Here is a 24,364-nt window from a genome sequence, read left to right as displayed (position 1 = left end):
TGGATGGCCAGTAGAAGATAGGACAGATAATATAATATGTGACTTACAGGTAGGAAGACTTTGGATGGCCAGTAGAAGGTAGTACAGATAATACAATATGTGACTTACAGGTGGGAAGACTTTGGATAGCCAGTAGAAGATAGGACAGATAATACAATATGTGACTTACAGGTAGGAAGACTTTGGATGGCCAGTAGAAGGTAGTACAGATAATACAATATGTGATTTACAGGTAGGAAGACTTTGGATGGCCAGTAAAAGATAGGACAGATAATACAATATGTGACTTACAGGTAGGAAGACTTTGGATGGCCAGTAGAAGGTAGTACAGATAATACAATATGGTGACTTACAGGTAAGAAGACTTTGGATGGCCAGTAGAAGATAGGACAGATAATACAATATGTGACTTACAGGTAGGAAGACTTTGGATGGCCAGTAGAAGATAGTACAGATAATACAATATGTGACTTACAGGTAGGAAGACTTTGGATGGCCAGTAGAAGATAGGACAGATAATACAATATGTGACTTACAGGTAGGAAGACTTTGGATGGCCAGTAGAAGATAGGACAGATAATACAATATGTGACTTACAGGTGGGAAGACTTTGGATGGCCAGTAGAAGATAAGACAGATAATACAATATGTGACTTACAGGTAGGAAGACTTTGGATGGCCAGTAGAAGATAAGACAGATAATACAATATGTGACTTACAGGTAGGAAGACTTTGGATGGCCAGTAGAAGATAGAAGACAATATGTGACTTACAGATTTGGATGGCCAGTAGGTAGACAGATAATACAATATGTGACTTACATGTAGGAAGACTTTGGATGGCCAGTAGAAGATAGGACAGATAATACAATATGTGACTTACAGGTGGGAAGACTTTGGATGGCCAGTAGAAGGTTGTACAGATAATACAATATGTGACTTACAGGTAGGAAGACTTTGGATGGCCAGTAGAAGATAGTACAGATAATACAATATGTGACTTACAGGTAGGAAGACTTTGGATGGCCAGTAGAAGGTTGTACAGATAATACAATATGTGACTTACAGGTAGGAAGACTTTGGATGGCCAGTAGAAGATAGTACAGATAATACAATATGTGACTTACAGGTGGGAAGACTTTAGATGGCCAGTAGAAGGTAGTACAGATAATACAATGTGTGACTTACAGGTAAGAAGACTTTGGATGGCCAGTAGAAGATAGGACAGATAATACAATATGTGACTTACAGGTGGGAAGACTTTGGATGGCCAGTAGAAGATAGGACAGATAATACAATATGTGACTTACAGGTAGGAAGACTTTGGATGGCCAGTAGAAGATAGGACAGATAATACAATATGTGACTTACAGGTAGGAAGACTTTGGATGGCCAGTAGAAGATAGGACAGATAATACAATATGTGACTTACAGGTAGGAAGACTTTGGATGGCCAGTAGAAGATAGGACAGATAATACAATATGTGACTTACAGGTAGGAAGACTTTGGATGGCCAGTAGAAGATAGGACAGATAATACAATATGTGACTTACAGGTAGGAAGACTTTGGATGGCCAGTAGAAGATAGGACAGATAATACAATATGTGACTTACAGGTAGGAAGACTTTGGATGGCCAGTAGAAGATAGGACAGATAATACAATATGTGACTTACAGGTAGGAAGACTTTGGATGGCCAGTAGAAGATAGGACAGATAATACAATATGTGACTTACAGGTAGGAAGACTTTGGATGGCCAGTAGAAGATAGGACAGATAATACAATATGTGACTTACAGGTAGGAAGACTTTGGATGGCCAGTAGAAGATAGGACTGATAATACAATATGTGACTTACAGGTAGGAAGACTTTGGATGGCCAGTAGAAGATAGGACAGATAATACAATATGTGACTTACAGGTAGGAAGACTTTGGATGGCCAGTAGAAGGTAGTACAGATAATACAATATGTGACTTACAGGTAGGAAGACTTTGGATGGCCAGTAGAAGATAGGACAGATAATACAATATGTGACTTACAGGTAGGAAGACTTTGGATGGCCAGTAGAAGATAGGACAGATAATACAATATGTGACTTACAGGTAGGAAGACTTTGGATGGCCAGTAGAAGGTAGGACAGATAATACAATATGTGACTTACAGGTAGGAAGACTTTGGATGGCCAGTAGAAGATAGGACAGATAATACAATATGTGACTTACAGGTAGGAAGACTTTGGATGGCCAGTAGAAGATAGTACAGATAATACAATATGTGACTTACAGGTAGGAAGACTTTGGATGGCCAGTAGAAGATAGGACAGATAATACAATATGTGACTTACAGGTAAAAGACTTTGGATGGCCAGTAGAAGATAGGACAGATAATACAATATGTGACTTACAGGTAGAAAGACTTTGGATGGCCAGTAGAAGATAGGACAGATAATACAATATGTGACTTACAGGTAGGAAGACTTTGGATGGCCAGTAGAAGGTAGTACAGATAATACAATATGTGACTTACAGGTAGGAAGATTGGATGGCAGTAAGAGAGTGACTTACAGGTAGGAAGACTTTGGATGGCCAGTAGAAGGTAGTACAGATAATACAATATGTGACTTACAGGTAGGAAGACTTTGGATGGCCAGTAGAAGATAGGACAGATAATACAATATGTGACTTACAGGTAGGAAGACTTTGGATGGCCAGTAGAAGATAGTACAGATAATACAATATGTGACTTACAGGTAGGAAGACTTTGGATGGCCAGTAGAAGATAGTACAGATAATACAATATGTGACTTACAGGTAGGAAGACTTTGGATGGCCAGTAGAAGATAGGACAGATAATACAATATGTGACTTACAGGTAGGAAGACTTTGGATGGCCAGTAGAAGGTAGGACAGATAATACAATATGTGACTTACAGGTAGGAAGACTTTGGATGGCCAGTAGAAGATAGGACAGATAATACAATATGTGACTTACAGGTAGGAAGACTTTGGATGGCCAGTAGAAGGTAGGACAGATAATACAATATGTGACTTACAGGTAGGAAGACTTTGGATGGCCAGTAGAAGATAGGACAGATAATACAATATGAGACTTAAGCTTACAGGTAGGAAGACTTTGGATGGCCAGTAGAAGATAGGACAGATAATACAATATGTGACTTACAGTTAGGAAGACTTTGGATGGCCAGTAGAAGATAGGACAGATAATACAATATGTGACTTACATGTAGGAAGACTTTGGATGGCCAGTAGAAGATAGGACAGATAATACAATATGTGACTTACAGGTAGGAAGACTTTGGATGGCCAGTAGAAGATAGGACAGATAATACAATATGTGACTTACAGGTAGGAAGACTTTGGATGGCCAGTAGAAGATAGGACAGATAATACAATATGTGACTTACAGGTAGGAAGACTTTGGATGGCCAGTAGAAGGTAGGACAGATAATACAATATGTGACTTACAGGTAGGAAGACTTTGGATGGCCAGTAGAAGATAGGACAGATAATACAATATGTGACTTACAGGTAGGAAGACTTTGGATGGCCAGTAGAAGATAGGACAGATAATACAATATGTGACTTACAGGTAGGAAGACTTTGGATGGCCAGTAGAAGATAGTACAGATAATACAATATGTGACTTACAGGTAGGAAGACTTTGGATGGCCAGTAGAAGATAGGACAGATAATACAATATGTGACTTACAGGTAGAAAGACTTTGGATGGCCAGTAGAAGATAGGACAGATAATACAATATGTGACTTACAGGTAGGAAGACTTTGGATGGCCAGTAGAAGATAGGACAGATAATACAATATGTGACTTACAGGTAGGAAGACTTTGGATGGCCAGTAGAAGATAGGACAGATAATACAATATGAGACTTAAGCTTACAGGTAGGAAGACTTTGGATGGCCAGTAGAAGATAGGACAGATAATACAATATGTGACTTACAGGTAGGAAGACTTTGGATGGCCAGTAGAAGATAGGACAGATAATACAATATGTGACTTACAGGTAGGAAGACTTTGGATGGCCAGTAGAAGATAGTACAGATAATACAATATGTGACTTACAGGTAGGAAGACTTTGGATGGCCAGTAGAAGATAGGACAGATAATACAATATGTGACTTACAGTTAGGAAGACTTTGGATGGCCAGTAGAAGATAGGACAGATAATACAATATGTGACTTACAGGTAGGAAGACTTTGGATGGCCAGTAGAAGATAGGACAGATAATACAATATGTGACTTACAGGTAGGAAGACTTTGGATGGCCAGTAGAAGATAGGACAGATAATACAATATGTGACTTACAGGTAGGAAAACTTTGGATGGCCAGTAGAAGGTAGTACAGATAATACAATATGTGACTTACAGGTAGAAGTTTGGATGGCTTAGAAGGTAGGACAGATAATACAATATGTGACTTACAGGTAGGAAGACTTTGGATGGCCAGTAGAAGATAGGACAGATAATACAATATGTGACTTACAGGTAGGAAGACTTTGGATGGCCAGTAGAGGGTAGGACAGATAATACAATATGTGACTTACAGGTAGGAAGACTTTGGATGGCCAGTAGAAGGTAGTACAGATAATACAATATGTGACTTACAGGTAGGAAGACTTTGGATGGCCAGTAGAAGATAGGACAGATAATACAATATGTGACTTACAGGTAGGAAGACTTTGGATGGCCAGTAGAAGATAGGACGGATAATACAATATGTGACTTACAGGTAGGAAGACTTTGGATGGCCAGTAGAAGATAGGACAGATAATACAATATGTGACTTACAGGTAGGAAGACTTTGGATGGCCAGTAGAAGATAGGACAGATAATACAATATGACTTACAGGTAGGAAGACTTTGGATGGCCAGTAGAAGATAGGACCGATAATACAATATGTGACTTACAGGTAGGAAGACTTTGGATGGCCAGTAGAAGATAGGACAGATAATACAATATGTGACTTACAGGTAGGAAGACTTTGGATGGCCAGTAGAAGATAGGACAGATAATACAATATGTGACTTACAGGTAGGAAGACTTTGGATGGCCAGTAGAAGATAGGACAGATAATACAATATGTGACTTACAGGTAGGAAGACTTTGGATGGCCAGTAGAAGATAAGACAGATAATACAATATGTGACTTACAGGTAGGAAGACTTTGGATGGCCAGTAGAAGATAGGACAAGACCTCTGACGAGGCAATATCATTAACACACTCTTGATTGGTCGTTACACAGCTTACCACCTAAAATATAAATGTTTCATTTGTCGTTTTACGTCAAAACTTTGTTTAATCATCAAAATTAAATTATGAAGTTTATTATACATGGATACATGTGGAGGAAGCAAAGAATTTTGTTCTAGTTCCTTGAAATAAAATTGTATTGGCATGAATGAAATGTGTCATGATCAAATATCATGATGAGTGTCATAAGCATATTAGCTATTTTACGATAAATATTTTAAAATTATACAAGCACAAATGCTTCGTAGCAAAATTGAACTAGAAAATTTCAAATCAATTATTCTTAAAAAAGTCGCAAGATTAACAAACTCAAGTGATATGTACTGAAAGTTTGCAAAATTCTGAATATGGTCTTTTATTCATAGTTAGTGAACTGTTACTACCTCGAGAGCGAACTGCTGAAGTTTGGCACAATCATCAAGTCTCAGGAGACAGAAGAGGAGTTTAAAGTGTCCTATACACTGGATTTCTACACCTGTACAAAGGTAAGATCAAAATCGTAATACAGAAATGTCAACACCTGTACAAAGGTAAGATCAAAATCTTAATACAGAAATGTCAACACCTGTACAAAGGTAAGATCAAAATCTTAACATAGAAGTGTCAACACCTGTACAAAGGTAAGATCAAAATCTTAACAAAGAAGTGTCAACACCTGTACAAAGGTAAGATCAAAATCTTAATACAGAAATGTCAACACCTGTACAAAGGTAAGATCAAAATCTTAATACAGAAATGTCAACACCTGTACAAAGGTAAGATCAAAATCTTAACACAGAAATGTCAACACCTGTACAAAGGTAAGATCAAAATCTTAATACAGAAATGTCAACACCTGTACAAAGGTAAGATCAAAATCTTAACATAGAAGTGTCAACACCTGTACAAAGGTAAGATCAAAATCTTAATACAGAAATGTCAACACCTGTACAAAGGTAAGATCAAAATCTTAACATAGAAATGTCAACACCTGTACAAAGGTACGATCAAAATCTTAATACAGAAATGTCAACACCTGTACAAAGGTAAGATCAAAATCTTAATACAGAAATGTCAACACCTGTACAAAGGTAAGATCAAAATCTTAACATAGAAATGTCAACACCTGTACAAAGGTAAGATCAAAATCTTAACATAGAAATGTCAACACCTGTACAAAGGTAAGATCAAAATCTTAACATAGAAATGTCAACACCTGTACAAAGGTAAGATCAAAATCTTAATACAGAAATGTCAATACCTGTACAAAGGTAAGATCAAAATCTTAACATAGAAATGTCAACACCTGTACAAAGGTAAGATCAAATCTTAACATAGAAATGTCAACACCTGTACAAAGGTAAGATCAAAATCTTAACATAGAAATGTCAACACCTGTACAAAGGTAAGATCAAAATCTTGAATATAAAATACACATCACAATTCTATAAGGAACAAATCGAAATTAATTAAAAAATTCTTCATTTACCAAATAATTAAGCTTGACAATTTGATAGTTGCCAGACTACAGTATCATAATTTTTTATTTATCATACGACTTCCCTGTTTTTGCATTCAATAAAGCCATTTCATGAATTTTATTTACTAAACAAGAGGCCCAGAGGGCCTGTATCGCTCACCTGGTTTGTAATACCAAGTAATGTTCTGGATACAGGTTCATTGTTTCTTTTCTGAAGGAATTTGAATATTTACCTCTAATTCCCTATTGGGTCCCATCCCTCCTGACCCAGAGGGTCATAGACAAAATTTATACAAGTTCTGTTCCCCTTCTCCCAAGGATGTTTGTGGCCAAATTTGGTCAAAATCCATGCAGAACTCTAGGACAAGTAGTGATTTATAGGATTTACCTCTATTTCCCCTGTTGGGTCCCGCCCCTCCTGCGCCCGGGGTGTCAGAGCCAAAATTTATACAAGTTCTGTTCCCCTTCTCCCAAGGATGTTTGTGGCCAAATTTGGTTACAATCCATTTAGAACTCTAAGACAAGTAGTGATTTATAGGATTTACCTCTATTTCCCCTATTGGGCCCCGCCCCTCATGACCCCAGGGGGTCAGAGCCAAAAGTTATACAAGTTCTGTTCCCATTCTCCCAAGGATGTTTGTGGCCATATTTGGTTACAATCCATGCAGAACTCTATGACGAGTAGCGATTTAAAGGAAATGTTGACGGACAGATGGACGGACAACGGATGTCGCGTCATGACATAAACTCACCGGCCCTTTGGGCCAGGTGAGCTAAAAACCTGTAAAACTTCATATTACAGGTAAATTTAAGGTAAATATATCTTTTAAAATTATTACTGTATTTGTAAGATGACCTTCCTGGGTTATTTTTGATGATGTACCTAAAACATTTTTGTTGACATCTGGATTGATTTTAATTACATACCTGGAATACTTTTAATGATGTACCTGGATTATTTTTGATGCCATACCTGGATTATTTTTGATGACGTTGGTGAGGTACCTGGATTATTTTTCATGACGTACTAGGAATTTTTTTTTTTTTATGTTGATGATGTACCTGATTATTTTTGATGACGTACCTGGATTATTTTTGATGACATTACGAAGACCCTCCAGAGCCATCTCCACATGCTGTAGTCTGTCGTTCTGTTTGTTCTGACTAGAATTCTGACTCTGCTGCTGCAGCATCATCAGGGAATGTAGGTACTGAAACAGGTGTAAAACTTGTTAGTACAGGTAAGTACTGAACAGGTGTAAAACTCGTTAGTAAAGGTAAGTACTGGAACAGGTGTAAAACTTGTTAGTAAAGGTAAGTACTGGAACAGGTGTAAAACTCGTTAGTACAGGTAAGTACTGGAACAGGTGTAAAAATCATTAGTAAAGGTAGAACTGAAACTGGTGTTAAACATTTAGTATATTGTAAAATGTAGAAGTCACGATTAAAGACTTTTCATTACCTCCCCTATTGGGTCCAGCCCCTCCAGACCAGGACAGGGTATATAACAGTTGATCCCTTTCATTTTTTATTTGTATACCAAATATTAACCAATTACTTTCATTCAAAAACAGAAGAAAGATTTTAAAGAATTCTATTTACCGGGTAATTCCACTATTGGGCCCTACCCGTCCAGCCTCTGGGGCAAGACCCTTGGTTTATACATAATTGGTTTCATTTTAATTCAAGGATGTTGTAAACCAAATATAAATCCCATAGTTTTCCACTATTGGGCCCCAATTCTTTGGACCTTGGTGGACCATGGTAGCAGTTGTACGAAATTGGTTCCCTTTCTGCCCAATCTAATTACAAGATCTAACAATGCCCTGTTCGGAGTCACCTCAGCATGACCTCTAGCGTAGTATCAGAATATCTCGGGACGTACTCTTAGCAGTTTACACTTCCAAATGAATCAACCACACCGAAGATTCCGTAGGCGACACATGATTGGCTAACCATAGGGGTCATGCTAAGGTGACCCTGAACAGGGATCTGTTAGATCTTGTATTTGAGCATAATGTAAAGTATCATAGTGAAGCGGAATTACATGTCAAATTTTCTGCCAAGGACGCTTCAGATCCAATTTGGTATCAATTTTGTTAAATATTAGTAAACAGACCCTGCTTTTTGGGCCGGATGAGCTTTAAACGGTGAGAATCCTAGCAATAAATACCAAACATGTTGTTCTTACCTGTGCTTGTGATCCTAAGAAGTCTTACTTGTGCTTTTGATCCTAAGAAGTCTTATATGTGCTTGTGATCCTAAGAAGTCTTATATGTGCTTGTGATCCTAAGAAGTCCTACTGGTGCTTGTGATCCTAAGAAGTCTTACCTGTGCTTGTGATCCTAAGAAGTCTTACCTGTGCTTGTGATCCTAAGAAGTCTTACCTGTGCTTGTGATCCTAAGAAGTCTTACCTGTGCTTGTGATCCTAAGAAGTCTTACCTGTGCTTGTGATCCTAAGAAGTCTTACCTGTGCTTGTGATCCTAAGAAGTCTTAACAACCAAATTTTTTAATCGTAGATTAAAAGGTAACATCATTAATATTTACAAAATGTGTTTGATTAGATTGATCACTGAATCAACTATTACCGTTCCCTTCCTCCAGCATGTAATCGTCAAAAATCTTTGACCCCTTAGTAACACATTAATATTTAAATGTTGATTAGATTGATCACTTTTCTCTACACCCGCCCTCCTAAGATTGTAATCGTAGTTAAACAGGGAACATCATTTTTTTTTTTACCTGTTGATTAGATTGATCACTTTTCTCTACACCGCCCCTCCTCCAGCGTGTAATCGTAGTTAAACAGGTAAACATTCATTAATATTTACCTGTTGATTAGATTGAAACTTTTCTCTATCAATGCAAAAAGTAAATCGTAGTTAAATTATTAATAAAATAAAATTTTAATACCTTTGTGTTAATTAGTAGTTTTCACATGTAAACAATATGAAATAATATTTTATCCTGTTGATTATTGATCAACTTTTTTTTGAACAGCTCTCTATTGTCCTCCAGCGTGTAATCGTAGTTAAAAGTCAAGTAACATCATTAATATTTACCTGTTGATTAGTTGATCACTTTTCTCTAAACCCGCCCTCCTCCAGCGTGTAATCGTAGTTTAAACAGGTAACATCATTAATATTTACCTGTTGATTAGATTGATCACTTTTCTCTACACCGCCCTCCTCAGAGCGTGTAATCGTAGTTAAACAGGTAACATGTACAATCATTTATTTACCTGTTGATTAGATTGATCACTTTTCTCTACACCGCCCTCCTCCAGCGTGTAATCGTAGTTAAACAGGTAACATCATTAATATTTACCTGTTGATTAGATTGATCACATTTTCTCTACACCGCACTCCTCCAATGGTAATCGTAGTTAAAATTAAACATTGGTAATCATTAATATTTACCTGTTGATTAAAGATTGATCACTTTTCTCTACACCGCCCTCCTCCAGCGTGTAATCGTAGTTAAAAGGTAATCGTCATTATATATTTACCTGTTGATTAGATTGATCACTTTTCTCTACACCGCCCTCCTCCAGCGTGTAATCGTAGTTAAACAAGTAACATACATTAATATTACCTGTTGATTAGATTGATCACTTTCTCTACACGCCCTCCTCCTGGTGTAAATCGTAGTTATAACAAGTAACATTCATTAATATTTTACATGTTGAATTAGTTTGTTCACTTTTCTCTACACCGCCCTCCTCCAGCGTGTAATCGTAGGTTAGTTAAACAAGTAACTTCATTCATTATTTAACTGTTGATTAGATTGATCACTTTTCTCTTCACCGCCCTCCTCCAGCGTGATAATCGTGTTAGCTAAACAAGTAACATCATTAAAATATTTACCTGTTTGATTAGATTGATCACTTTTCTCTACACCGCCCTCTCTCCATACGTGTAATCGGTAAACGAGTTAACATCATTATATTTACCCTGTAAAGATTGATCACTTTTCTCTACCACCAGCCCTCCTCCAGCGTGTAATGTAGTTAAACAGGTAACGTCATTTTTACCTGTTGATTTAGATTGATCACTTTTCCTCTACACCGACCTCCATGCCATGGCTTTTTCATGTGAGAATAAATTCTCTTGTGGCCTATAATTACTTACATACTTTTGTATAACGCCCTATATGTTATATTACGTACGCAGTAACAGTCGCTGGGACTGCTTTCTTGTTGTTGGTCGGATATAATAAAATTTCGTTTTGAGCTGGAGCTCTTGTTGCGTGTTGTCCCTGATTAGGTACGGAACTTTCCTGTATTACCTGTTTTAATATTGATCTTCAATAGCTGTCCTCCACAATACAACATCAATAACAAGTCGCACACATTAATTTATTAATTCTATTAGATTCATCATATATATCTACACGTAATTCTCCATTATTCATTTATTAAACATCAACAACAATCAAGCAATCCCATTACTATTGTTAATTTAATCTTTTTTTCTCTACACCGCCCTACTTTTTTTTTTTCAAAAGTATTTCATTATTATCTTACAATAAGCCATTAGATTGATCCAAACACACAAAACACTTTTGTTTATTTTGATTTATAAACTTGTTTGTTTATTTGTTTGTTTGTTTTGTTTAAAATCATACAACTCTCTAATAAAACACCTTACCTCTGCTGAAGTTTCGTTGGCCAAGTTTGCGTGGCAAGACATGTAATCGTAGTTAAAACAGGTAACGTCATTAATATTTACCTGTTGATTAGATTGATCACTTTTCTCTACACCGCCCTCCTCCAGCGTGTAATCGTAGTTAAACAAGTAACATCATTAATATTTACCTGTTGATTAGATTGATCACTTTTCTCTACACCGCCCTCCTCCAGCGTGTAATCGTAGTTAAACAAGTAACATCATTAATATTTACCTGTTGATTAGATTGATCACTTTTCTCTACACCGCCCTCCTCCAGCGTGTAATCGTAGTTAAACAGTAACATCATTAATATTTACCTGTTGATTAGATTGATCACTTTTCTCTACACCGCCCTCCTCCAGCGTGTAATCGTAGTTAAACAAGTAACATCATTAATATTTACCTGTTGATTAGATTGATCACTTTTCTCTACACCGCCCTCCTCCAGCGTGTAATCGTAGTTAAACAAGTAACATCATTAATATTTACCTGTTGATTAGATTGATCACTTTTCTCTACACCGCCCTCCTCCAGCGTGTAATCGTAGTTAAACAAGTAACATCATTAATATTTACCTGTTGATTAGATTGATCACTTTTCTCTACACCGCCCTCCTCCAGCGTGTAATCGTAGTTAAACAAGTAACATCATTAATATTTACCTGTTGATTAGATTGATCACTTTTCTCTACACCGCCCTCCTCCAGCGTGTAATCGTAGTTAAACAAGTAACATCATTAATATTTACCTGTTGATTAGATTGATCACTTTTCTCTACACCGCCCTCCTCCAGCGTGTAATCGTAGTTAAACAGGTAACATCATTAATATTTACCTGTTGATTAGATTGATCACTTTTCTCTACACCGCCCTCCTCCAGCGTGTAATCGTAGTTAAACAAGTAACATCATTAATATTTACCTGTTGATTAGATTGATCACTTTTCTCTACACCGCCCTCCTCCAGCGTGTAATCGTAGTTAAACAGGTAACATCATTAATATTTACCTGTTGATTAGATTGATCACTTTTCTCTACACCGCCCTCCTCCAGCGTGTAATCGTAGTTAAACAGGTAACATCATTAATATTTACCTGTTGATTAGATTGATCACTTTTCTCTACACCGCCCTCCTCCAGCGTGTAATCGTAGTTAAACAGGTAACGTCATTAATATTTACCTGTTGATTAGATTGATCACTTTTCTCTACACCGCCCTCCTCCAGCGTGTAATCGTAGTTAAACAGGTAACATCATTAATATTTACCTGTTGATTAGATTGATCACTTTTCTCTACACCGCCCTCCCTCCTCCAGCGTGTAATCGTAGTTAAACAGGTAACATCATTAATATTTACCTGTTGATTAGATTGATCACTTTTCTCTACACCGCCCTCCTCCAGCGTGTAATCGTAGTTAAACAGGTAACATCATTAATATTTACCTGTTGATTAGATTGATCACTTTTCTCTACACCGCCCTCCTCCAGCGTGTAATCGTAGTTAAACAGGTAACATCATTAATATTTACCTGTTGATTAGATTGATCACTTTTCTCTACACCGCCCTCCTCCAGCGTGTAATCGTAGTTAAACAGGTAACATCATTAATATTTACCTGTTGATTAGATTGATCACTTTTCTCTACACCGCCCTCCTCCTCTAGCGTGTATAGATTGATCCTTTCTCAGTTAAAACAGGTAACATCATTAATATTTACCTGTTGATTAGATTGATCACTTTTCTCTACACCGCCCTCCTCCAGCGTGTAATCGTAGTTAAACAGTAACATCATTAATATTTACCTGTTGATTAGATTGATCACTTTTCTCTACACCGCCCTCCTCCAGCGTGTAATCGTAGTTAAACAAGTAACATCATTAATATTTACCTGTTGATTAGATTGATCACTTTTCTCTACACCGCCCTCCTCCAGCGTGTAATCGTAGTTAAACAAGTAACATCATTAATATATTTACCTGTTGATTAGATTGATCACTTTTCTCTACACCGCCCTCCTCCAGCGTGTAATCGTAGTTAAACAGGTAACATCATTAATATTTACCTGTTGATTAGATTGATCACTTTGGTCTGGAGCCAGAAGTCTCTACACCGCCCTCCTCCTGTAAAACAGTTTTATACACACGCTATAGATACTGATTTCAGTTCAGTATTGGCTTATTATAAATAAATAAATAACACTGAAGGTTTTTTTTTACTTAAACAGCCACTTATTTTCAAAACATGGTAACGAATAGTATAGCGAGTCTAGTACAAGAGGCATATAGGTCTTAATGAACTTATTTTAGAAGTTTATCATTTCTCCAAATTGACTGTTCTTTTCAGTCTAATGACAGTTCCTATTAAAAGTAGTTTGTGGAACTTAATTCTCCAACATTCTACTTGATCAATGATAATTGTTCATTAAGTAACAATAATTTTTTTTCGATACAAGGTCACAGTGACCTTGTTGCTTTGCCAAACTGAACAAGAACCACTGTCTGTTAATATGAGAATTTTCCGAGTACTCCTTACCTTATAATATAGTATTCTACAAATATCTTTGATAATGGCTGGAATCTCTTGGATTTTCTCTCGACATCCTTCAAACTGGGACGCCACCGCGTAACACTTCACAACATGCATACACACCTAGAAACGAAACAAAAACTAAATTCAGTCTCTGATACCTTGTCTCCTGTTTGGATTTGCTACCTTTTCCTATTTTACTGATCTCTAACCTGCCCCTCTCCCCTTTCTAACCTGATCTCTAACCTGCCCTCCCCTTTCTATTTTACTGATCTCTAACCTGCCCTCCCCTTTCTATTTTACCCTCCCCTTTCTATCTCTGATCTCTAACCTGCCCTCCCCTTTCTACTTTAACTGATCTCTAACCTGCCCTCCCCTTTCTATTTTACTGATCTCTAACCTGCCCTCCCCTTTCTATCAACTGATCTCTAACCTGCCCTCCCCTTTCTATTTTACTGATCTCTAACCTGCCCTCCCCTTTCTATTCTACTGACCTCTAACCTGCCCTCCCCTTTCTATTTAACTGATCTCTAACCTGCCCTCCCCTTTCTATAACTGATCTCTAACCTGCCCTCCCCTTTCTATTTTACTGATCTCTAACCTGCCCTCCCCTTTCTTTTTACTGATCTCTAACCTGCCCTCCCTTTCTATTTACTGATCTCTAACCTGCCCTCCCCTTTCTATTTAATCTGATCTCTAACCTGCCCTCCCCTTTCTACTCAACTGATCTCTAACCTGCCCTCCCCTTTCTCTTTTAACTGATCTCTAACCTGCCCTCCCCTTTCTATTTTACTGATCTCTAACCTGCCCTCCCCTTTCTATTTACTGATCTCTAACCTGCCCTCCCCTTTCTACTTTACTGATCTCTAACCTGCCCTCCCCTTTCTACTCAACTGATCTCTAACCTGCCCTCCCCTTTCTAACCTGATCTCTAACCTGCCCTCCCCTTTCTATTTTACTGATCTCTAACCTGCCCTCCCCTTTCTATTTTACTGATCTCTAACCTGCCCTCCCCTTTCTCTTTTACTCCCTTTCTCTTTACTGATCTCTAACCTGCCCTCCCTTTCTATTACACTGATCTCTAACCTGCCCTCCCCTTTCTATTTACTGATCTCTAACCTGCCCTCCCCTTTCTCTTTTACTGATCTCTAACCTGCCCTCCCCTTTCTATTTTACTGATCTCTAACTCTGCCCTCCCCTTTCTATTACACTGATCTCTAAACTGCCCTCCCCTTTCTCTTTTACTGATCTCTAACCTGCCCTCCCCTTTCTATTCACTGATCTCTAACCTGCCTCCCCTTTCTATTTTACTGATCTCTAACCTGCCCCCCATTCTATTTACTGATCTCTAACCTGTCCCTCCCCTTTCTATTTACACTGATCTCTAACCTGCCCTCCCCATTTCTATTTACTGATCTCTAACCTGACCTCCCCTTTCTATTTCACTGATCTCTAACCTGCCCTCCCCTTTCTATTTCACTGATCTCTAACCTGTCCTCCCCTTTCTATTTCACTGATCTATAACCTGCCCTCCCCATTCCATTTATCTGATATCTACCCTGACCTCTCTTTTCTATTTAAATGATCTCTAACCTGCCCTCCCCTTTCTATTTTACTGATCTCTAACCTGCCCTCCCCTTTCTATTTCACTGATCTTTAACCCTGCCCTGCCCTCCCCTTTCTATTTCAGTGATCTCTATCTCGCCCTTTCCTCCCTTTTTAACAGATCTCTACCCAACCCTATTTCCTTACCTGTACTGAGAGCTCCTCTGGTTTGCTAGACAGACTGAGAACATTGACACATCTGGCAAATGCCTCTTGTAGCACCTGTGAATGGAAAAGTTAAGGTTGGATGATACCTACGTAAACCAGTTGTATATTGGTTATCTCCCTTGGAATTATCCAACTAGACAGAAAGGAATATCAAGTTCAATGTTTTTCTATGCAAGTATTAAACATTTTTTTTTCATTTTCAACAACCATTTAGATTTAAGCTTCTACAGGTAAAGAAACAGTTTATCTCGGATCACTAATAATGCAAATATTTATCTGAAATTAAGTCAAAATGTTCACCAATAAAATTATACCCAGTTTGATCTTTAAGCTTACTATAACACAAGTCATGTCTATTTTACTCCTAACCTCTGCCTAATGTAACCCTATTTCTCTCTCCTGACCTGCAGTAAATCTTTAACATCGTACCTGTATGCCATGTTCCCTGCGTAGTTCCTCGGCGTTGAGAGCTGAACACTTGACAGTATGATAAGCTAGCTCCGTAGCTGCTGACAATAGCGGGGCAGACTTAGAGAACAGAGAGTCATCGTTGGTCTCCATTCGGATAGTTTTGATGAGCATTGGATAGCCAGCATATTTGTAGGGTTCTAGGTCTGCAAACAATTAAAAGTACTTAATTTACTTTCATACAAAATTCAAATGATTACTCAATACTCACCACAATAACCTATGAGCTGTAGAAATACTGACTTTCTTTTTCATTTTGTTGCGGCATTGTTTTCTAAAAATAACTAAATTCAACATTCACAAATTTTCAAAAATTTCATACAATAATTAAATATTTTTTCAACTCAAGAGAAAATTCCTTCACTGACATCATAGTTCACATCTGAATAAATCAGTTATCATCATTTATTACAGCACAGAGTCATATCGCTTCAACATTTCAAGCATAATGCTCAACTATCAAGCTTAAATCTTCTCCAGCCAAAAACATTTATTTATTATGGACAATATTTACCAGTATTACACATAGCAACACTCATAATATATTTCTTTGTTTTGACATTGTCTGAAGAACATAGTAACACTGCCAATAAACCACGATGTTCTGATGATTCGGGCTACCTATACATCAAACATAGAACTTACCATCCTTGTATCGTTTAAAGAGAATGGACTGAGCCTGCAGGACTAATACAATATTCTGGGGATCAGGCCCATCTTTTAACCGCGACTTGCTGCACAGGAACTCATATGCTTTATTTACTTGCTCAAACATTTCCTAGAAAGACAAAGATATTTCTGGATTATTAATAGCATGTCTCTTGAATGATTTCCATTAATTTATACATTTTTACCACCACATCAAACCAAATTTCAAAATGATCTTTATTTCATAATATCATAGTTTCTCTTTAATTTCAAATTTGATTAATTCTTCTTTTCTAGTTTTTGTTCAATTCTAAACTTGATTACATCTTGATCTATTGAAATTGCTATTAACGTAAACTTACCCGCCCCTCTGGGTTTTTGTCGGGATGGTATTTCTGGGCTAGTTTGAAGTAGGCTTTTCTGATTGTGGATTCCTCATGTCTGCAATACGAATCAAACTTTGAATTTGTCTTTAGGTATGACTTTAAATATCAAATATGAATTTTTTCTAATTAACGTCATCTTATTATGATAATATGAAACTCTGAATGTGTTGGCAAAATTATTTTCTGATGTACCAGAAAGAGAAAAAATAACTTAGATTCCAATCAGATTATTGTAAAGACCATGAGAAAATATCTAAAATTTCAATCTCCATGTTGTATATCTTTCTATGGCAGTGTAACAGTGACCTACCCTCCCACGCCCTTCTTCAGGTTGAGGACGGCAAACGCCTCGTCTAGTGACATAGTCGGCTGTTTCTTCTCCACTTCCTTCTTCCACGCCTCCAGAATGTCCTTCAGGAGTTTCACCTTAAATACACAAAGTCACGTTCACGGTGCAGAGGTCACATAAAACTCAAATAGCTGGTGGCGGACATAGACAATTGCCTAAAAATCAAACAATCACTCCTCCGCCCCCTCCCCAATTAAATTCCAACCCTTACGTCACTTCTCTATTTACTTTTTAAGCGTGTATGTTTGATATATTCAGTATGAAAGACTGTATAAAAGATAACTTTAAATGTCATTTAGATATTAGAATTTGAATAAATTGTTAGATTTGTATGAATGTGTAATTGTTGATGTTATGTCTAAGTATTGAGCTTGTTTTAAAAATCTTTGGAAAATAAAAAATTTAAAAAAAGAAAAAAGAAAAAAAGAAATCAGATATCTTAACGATAATCAGTTCAAGAGCTGTGATTAATGAGATTAAAGGAAGCTGACAAAGTGATCTGCCGTAACTAAGACATAACGGGGAGTGTGTTGTATTCTTACCGGGTCTTTGATTGGCCAGTCCGGGAAGCGTGTGGTATCACAGAGATGTTTGAGATAGTAGATATTACAGAACAGTTCGTTTTCTAACTGAGGATAACTGACTAGAGGTATGGGACAGTACTGGTATAATGACCGAGTGTTGCTCTGGAGTCGCGGCGAAAAGTCGGCCAAGTGTGATGCGATCTTCTCAATCATTAGTCGCCTGAAATATCAAAGCATAACCTGAGCTTTCTGTTCCATTGTATTAAGTGGTTAATTAATGCCTCTGTTGTTATCATTATTTCTGACCATGGAAACCAAATGGTTCTCCATTATGTTTCCATAGTAACCGCTATTGAAAGATGTAAAAAGTCAAATTATAATAGACATCCATATAGGTAAGACAAACTAAAGACCAAGACTGAACAAAATTGATCAAAATGCAAACAACTTAATGGCCATTTTATGAAACCTGTATAAACTGACCTAGTTACCATGGCAACCAAAAGTTTCACATCAACATCTTCACAGTCCCTAACATTTCTGCCAAGTCTCATTGATATGATCGGCTATAACATGAAACGTTTGTAAGGCCTAAGTCTGTAAATTACCTAATGTCATAATGACACTAACAATTAATTTTTCATCTCCCCTTTTTTTTATCAACAAAACCTTTACCTCATTTCACTGTTCCAAATTGCTTCTGGTGTGTCAAATTCTCCAAGGAATATTTGTGCAAATTTTTCTGGTGAGTAATTTTCAAGGTAGCAGACCATAGCCTCTGGCAGTATGTGTCCTATCACACTCCTCATCATGATGTCGGAACCTGAAAACTGAAAATAAACATGACGGGGACATTTAATTACATGTTATCATAGGCATCGTAAATCCTCTTTTCACAAATTTTGAGATGTTCATTCTAAGAAAACGATATATTTGAAAACATTTCTCAATTACAATGATCCAATGTATGGTATGATCAAAGAAATACAAAGAACCGAATCTAGTAAAATTGGATATTAACAATGTTGTCAAAAGTGATTGTTAACACAAAATGTCAAAATATATTGAAATTCTGATTTTTCTACATTTTTTTTCATCTCAGACTTCGTCTAACTCGTCTAACTAGCTACCTCAAATCAAATTTTTGTTATCAGTCCTGGAATCTATAGCCTTACCTCGTCGGAGCGGAAAGCCTGCGTGAGGTGGGTGTATTTGAGGAAGCGAGCCACTGGCAGGACGTTGGAGCCAGTGTACATGAGGATGAAGAAGAACACGCCGGTAAGGTAGAGCCGCGATATATTGGGGTTATCCTGCATTATACTGTACAGTAGCACCGCAACCTTTTCCACCAGGATCGGGTCAAAGGTCAACAGCAACTGGAAAACAAGATCAAAGGTCAACAACTGCAAAATCGGGTCAAAGGTCAAAATTAACTTTAAAATCTGAACAAGGTTAATGTTGACAGCAACAACTGTAAAATAGGATAAAAGATCAAAAGCAATTGTAAATTATGAACAAAGTTATTGGCCAGCAACGACTATTAAATTGGATCAAAGTTCAAATTTAAAAAGCAACATTACTTTGATACCATAAATGGGTCTAACATCAACAGTTATTCAAATTGTTTGAATTTCACAACCTTTTTAAATATCAAGTAATTTATCTATAATTCTGATAATATGATTCATTGTTACCTAAATTCATTGGCAGGCTTTAGTGGAAATTTCATGTAAAACTTATCAAATGAATGTTAAATTTGTCGCTTAAATTTATAAATCAGGTTTTTAAAACCTAGCAAGTTTGTGTGTGGAGACGTGTGTACCTGAACTATGTGTGGGAGACAGACAGCGTCTGACAACACACGTTTGATTTTTGGCAGTGGTCGTACTATTGCACCTTCAGAATCTCTGGTAAACAAAAATATCTCACAGTTAAACAAAGACAACATCTCATTCAACTCAGGCAATTCATTTTTACAGACACTTCACAATTAAATCGAAAAAAAAAAAAAAAAAAAAATCAAGATTCACTTTAAGGATTCACTTTAAGGAATACGATATTATGCATTATACTGAGGGGAAAATAAGATTATACCAGGTAATGGTGTTACTATGATGATTTTGAAAAAGCGTTTGACTCGGTCTCTTGCGAAGTTTCTTGATGGAAGTGTTTTATCTATCTTTTTAACTTTGGTAATGATTTTAGGAAATGGGTGCAAGATATTGCATGGCTAAACACAATTCTGATGCTATAAATCTGGGGGGGGAAAAAATTTAGTCCACCGTTTTTTGAGTATAAGAGCGTGGTTGTCGTATTATTAGGTTGACGGCCCCTCCGCCCCCCACGCCGACCCTCAAGGTGACCCAATTTGCCCCATATATATATTATTCTTTGTGGTAGAGAGAGCTATTGGCTATACGTCGTAGTGTTGTAGAAATAATAGTTAATATAAATGGTGATAAAATGTTTTAATATCTACCCCCTTCTGAATCACCAACTTGCGGATGACACGTTCCATTAATTTTAGATGGAAACAGAGAAATCACTGAAGGGTGCGGTTGATGAACTGAAATATTTTTTGCAAAGGTTTCTGGTTTAAAAGTTACATAAGGGTTAAAACTCATGAATAGTGTGGTTAGCTGCCAGCGGCGGAATCCTGGTAGCAAGAAGAAATTTAGTAGTGATGCTCTTTCTTACCAGTATTCTGAATTTTTAAGTGGGTGAGGTTTGGAATAAGTTTACACTACTCGGATATTGATTTTTCATGTTAGAGTTGCATATTATAAAAATTCCTTAAAAAATGAATTCATAAAAAGTTTAATTAAACCATTAGTAAGCTATAATTAAAGTTGTAAAAAGTCAAAGCAAATAGAAATCATATAAAAATCATTATTGATAACAGAATCATCTATTTATTTCTTTAACCAAATTGATAAAATTAAAAACAAACTCCATTCTTTTTTCATTTTTTTGAAACCTGGCAAAATGACCTAGTTAATGGCAATATAATTTTCACTACTATATGGTCCCTAAAATTTCCATTTGATATCATTTATTGAATCTTTAAAAAAAATTGGATGGGTAAAATGATTTTCAGTTCATTATGGCTATTTTAAAAAAACTTGGTTAAATAAGGCTCATACCAGTTGGCAAAAATGTTGGTTCTGGATACATAAAAAATTCAAACTCACAATAGTAATGTTTGACATTTTACCATGAGCAATGCAAGTGGTACAAAACTGATTAAAGGAAGAACCGTAAAGAATAACAATTGTTCTTTTGAAAGCACTTTGTCTGTAAATTGGCAATTTTGGTACAAAAATTTTTTTTTCATCGAAACTGGTTTTTAAAAAACCTTTTCATTAAATGTTCCAAAAGGTATAAAAAAACTTGCTTCTTGTAAAGAATTTTGTGTTAATGTTGACAGCAACAACTGTAAAAAAGGATAAAAGATTCAAAAGCAATTGTAAATTATGAACAAAGTTATTGGCCAGCAACGACTATTAAATTGGATCAAAGTTCAAATTTAAAAAGCAACATTACTTTGATACCATAAATGGGTCTAACATCAACAGTTATTCAAATTGTTTGAATTTCACAACCTTTTTTAATATCAAGTAATTTATCTATAATTCTGATAATATGATTCATTGTTACCTAAATTCATTGGCAGGCTTTAGTGGAAATTTCATGTAAAACTTATCAAATGAATGTTAAATTTGTCGCTTAAATTTATAAATCAGGTTTTTAAAACCTAGCAAGTTTGTGTGTGGAGACGTGTGTACCTGAACTATGTGTGGGAGACAGACAGCGTCTGACAACACACGTTTGATTTTTGGCAGTGGTCGTACTATTGCACCTTCAGAATCTCTGTAAACAAAAATATCTCACAGTTAAACAAAGACAACATCTCATTCAACTCAGGCAATTCATTTTTACAGACACTTCACAATTAAATCGAAAAAATTCAAAAAAATTTTTTTAATCAAGATTCACTTTAAGTACATCTATTGCAGGCATGATACTAGTAACTACTGAATATATTTATGGCCATTAAAGAATGACAACATTATGTCTCTGCTCTTTTTTCTATTAAAATTGGCACACAACGGAATTTGTGGACTCACCTACTAGGGTAGTAATCGGTCATCTTGATAAACATATTGAGTATAAGACAGGCCAGGTCACTCTCGTTCATAACTGGCTGACCGGTGGCCAATAGTGTCCACTTGAGTTGTGAAACTGACTGCAAGGGGCGCCACCCATCCATACCCTGCGCCCAGCACCGTGTTTTAGCATGGACTGTTCCTTCTTCATAGAACTCTTTCATCTACAAAATTTAATACAAAAATTGCAATTATATAAAAGTTTTTATGCAATATCATGTACCACAATTAAACAGATTCATCACAGTTTAACAGATTAGTAAAGATAAATTATCGATAAAAGATCAAGATATTTGTTATCTTTCCCTATGATACCATATATCTCATCAATTTTGAGAACCTCCTTTGAAATACACCTTTGCCAACTTCTTTTCAATACTTACGAATATGAACTATGGTAAACCATTGAAATATTTAAACTGATTGAAAAAAACCCATAGAAGCTGAAACACAGGGCTTAGGAATGATCCTTATTTTGCACAAACTTGCTAGATTTTCGCCCAATTTACCTCTTCAAAGCTGTAGGGTCCTAGTCTCTCTTTGTCCTTGTTCCCATAGTACCATTCTTTTTCACTCTCACGATTCATGTCAGGTGAGGCTTCTATCACATTGGTCTACAAAATAAAATGTCAAACTGTTACATATCATGGGAGGAATTATTTCTTAATGTTTCAGGAGAAAACAAAACAGTTATAACTCCTTTGGGACAAATAACCCTATTTCAGTACTCCAGAATATATTCATGGGTACCACCCATACAAAAACAGCCACCAACTTCAGTCTACAGTATTGAAAAGGAATAGCATGAAATTACCAATCGTTACAATCTGGGCCTAGTTGTTCAAATTTCATAGTTGATTAATAGGCTTTTAACAGTTTAATGACAAAAGAAATTCTTGTAACACACTTAACAAATTTTCATAAGACTCTTACCAAGTCCATTCTTTACCTACATACTGATTTTTGTGAAGATAAAATAACAGGTTTTGCAACAATTGAGGAATGAAAATTTCATTCATGTGACTGGGAACAGGTGGAATGTACTCTCATTTTAATATATGAATAGCATAACTAGGTCACTGTGACCTACTTGTAGAGGGACTGTGGCTCTGGTCGTGTGTAGATGAGCTATCGTCAGTAGGTCCACCATGATCTTTACACCATTAGCATCCATGATTTCTTTTACATTCCTCTGAAAAAATCATCAAGAAATAGTCAGTAGTTTTTTGCAAACAATATCTCTAAACATTCAATAAAATTATTTTGCTTGGAATTACAAATTGTGAAGATATATCACTGTGGAAATATTTCAAGCACAGGTTCAGTAAAACACTCTGCGTTTAAATCACGAAACTAAGTTGTTTGAAAACACAAAATTACATTAAATTGACCCGAAAAATATTGGTATAAGGATAAATAAAAATGTGTGTAATCTTCTTACTTACAGGATGTAGGATGAGTTTGTTGAGAAACAGAATCAGTCGATCTCTCTCCAATTTATCTGTACACTGTTAATATTAAAAGATTAAGTTCATTCAAGAATTAAAAGCACATCATATAAATTTTGTATTAGTAAAAGGTTGTAGAGACAATTTAATCAATATAATTATATATAAATGGCATCATAGCCAATTTTGTATCTTTATCACAAAGAGATTAATTCTTTTATTATTAGATAAATAAAATAAAATTCTGATTTGGAAAAAGTTTTATTAAAATATATGTTTTTTTTTTTAATTTCGTTTCGCAGTAAAACATTTCAGAATTTTTGAATACATAATAAATAGTAAGTGTGAGATTTTCCTACATACCCGCTCTAGCATGCCGACAATGTAGCGTGTGTCGTTGAATGCCCCAATTTCCTCATGGCATTTGTTGTATACAATGGTCATCGCTTGTAAACACATACATTTCATGGCTATTTTTGGTGTTAACAGGAAACGATGGTAGAGATCATTGAAGAATTCATACCTGAAAATAAAATCATAAATTACATGTATGAATCACTATGCAATGTTCATAACTAAGCTTTATTCTATTTTTTAATTTTTGAATTGTACAACTTTTTGACCCGATTACAAACTGATAATCACGTTTAACAGA

The 24,364-nt window shown here is 36.3% G+C and overlaps 1 protein-coding gene across 1 annotated transcript in view; it reads right to left on the bottom strand.

Moving 5' to 3' along the window:
* The window catches only part of LOC138310110 (dnaJ homolog subfamily C member 13-like), a 61,204-nt gene that overhangs the window by 15,898 nt on the left and 20,942 nt on the right, over positions 1-24,364 (bottom strand). Inside the window, 20 exon segments of the mRNA XM_069251243.1 lie at positions 5,195-5,294; positions 5,678-5,769; positions 7,838-7,964; positions 8,945-8,967; positions 9,344-9,386; positions 13,954-14,070; positions 15,700-15,774; positions 16,150-16,334; positions 16,834-16,966; positions 17,199-17,277; positions 17,533-17,648; positions 18,114-18,315; positions 18,771-18,925; positions 19,271-19,471; positions 21,881-21,965; positions 22,223-22,425; positions 22,771-22,875; positions 23,352-23,453; positions 23,707-23,769; positions 24,073-24,232. Of these exon segments, the coding sequence (XP_069107344.1) occupies positions 5,195-5,294; positions 5,678-5,769; positions 7,838-7,964; positions 8,945-8,967; positions 9,344-9,386; positions 13,954-14,070; positions 15,700-15,774; positions 16,150-16,334; positions 16,834-16,966; positions 17,199-17,277; positions 17,533-17,648; positions 18,114-18,315; positions 18,771-18,925; positions 19,271-19,471; positions 21,881-21,965; positions 22,223-22,425; positions 22,771-22,875; positions 23,352-23,453; positions 23,707-23,769; positions 24,073-24,232 (2,366 nt within the window).

The sequence above is a fragment of the Argopecten irradians genome, chromosome 16 (genome assembly GCF_041381155.1).
Source record: "Argopecten irradians isolate NY chromosome 16, Ai_NY, whole genome shotgun sequence".
NCBI lineage: Eukaryota > Metazoa > Mollusca > Bivalvia > Pectinida > Pectinidae > Argopecten > Argopecten irradians.
The sequence above is the reverse complement of the archived record's forward strand: the minus strand, read 5'-3'. Positions and strand labels throughout refer to the sequence as shown.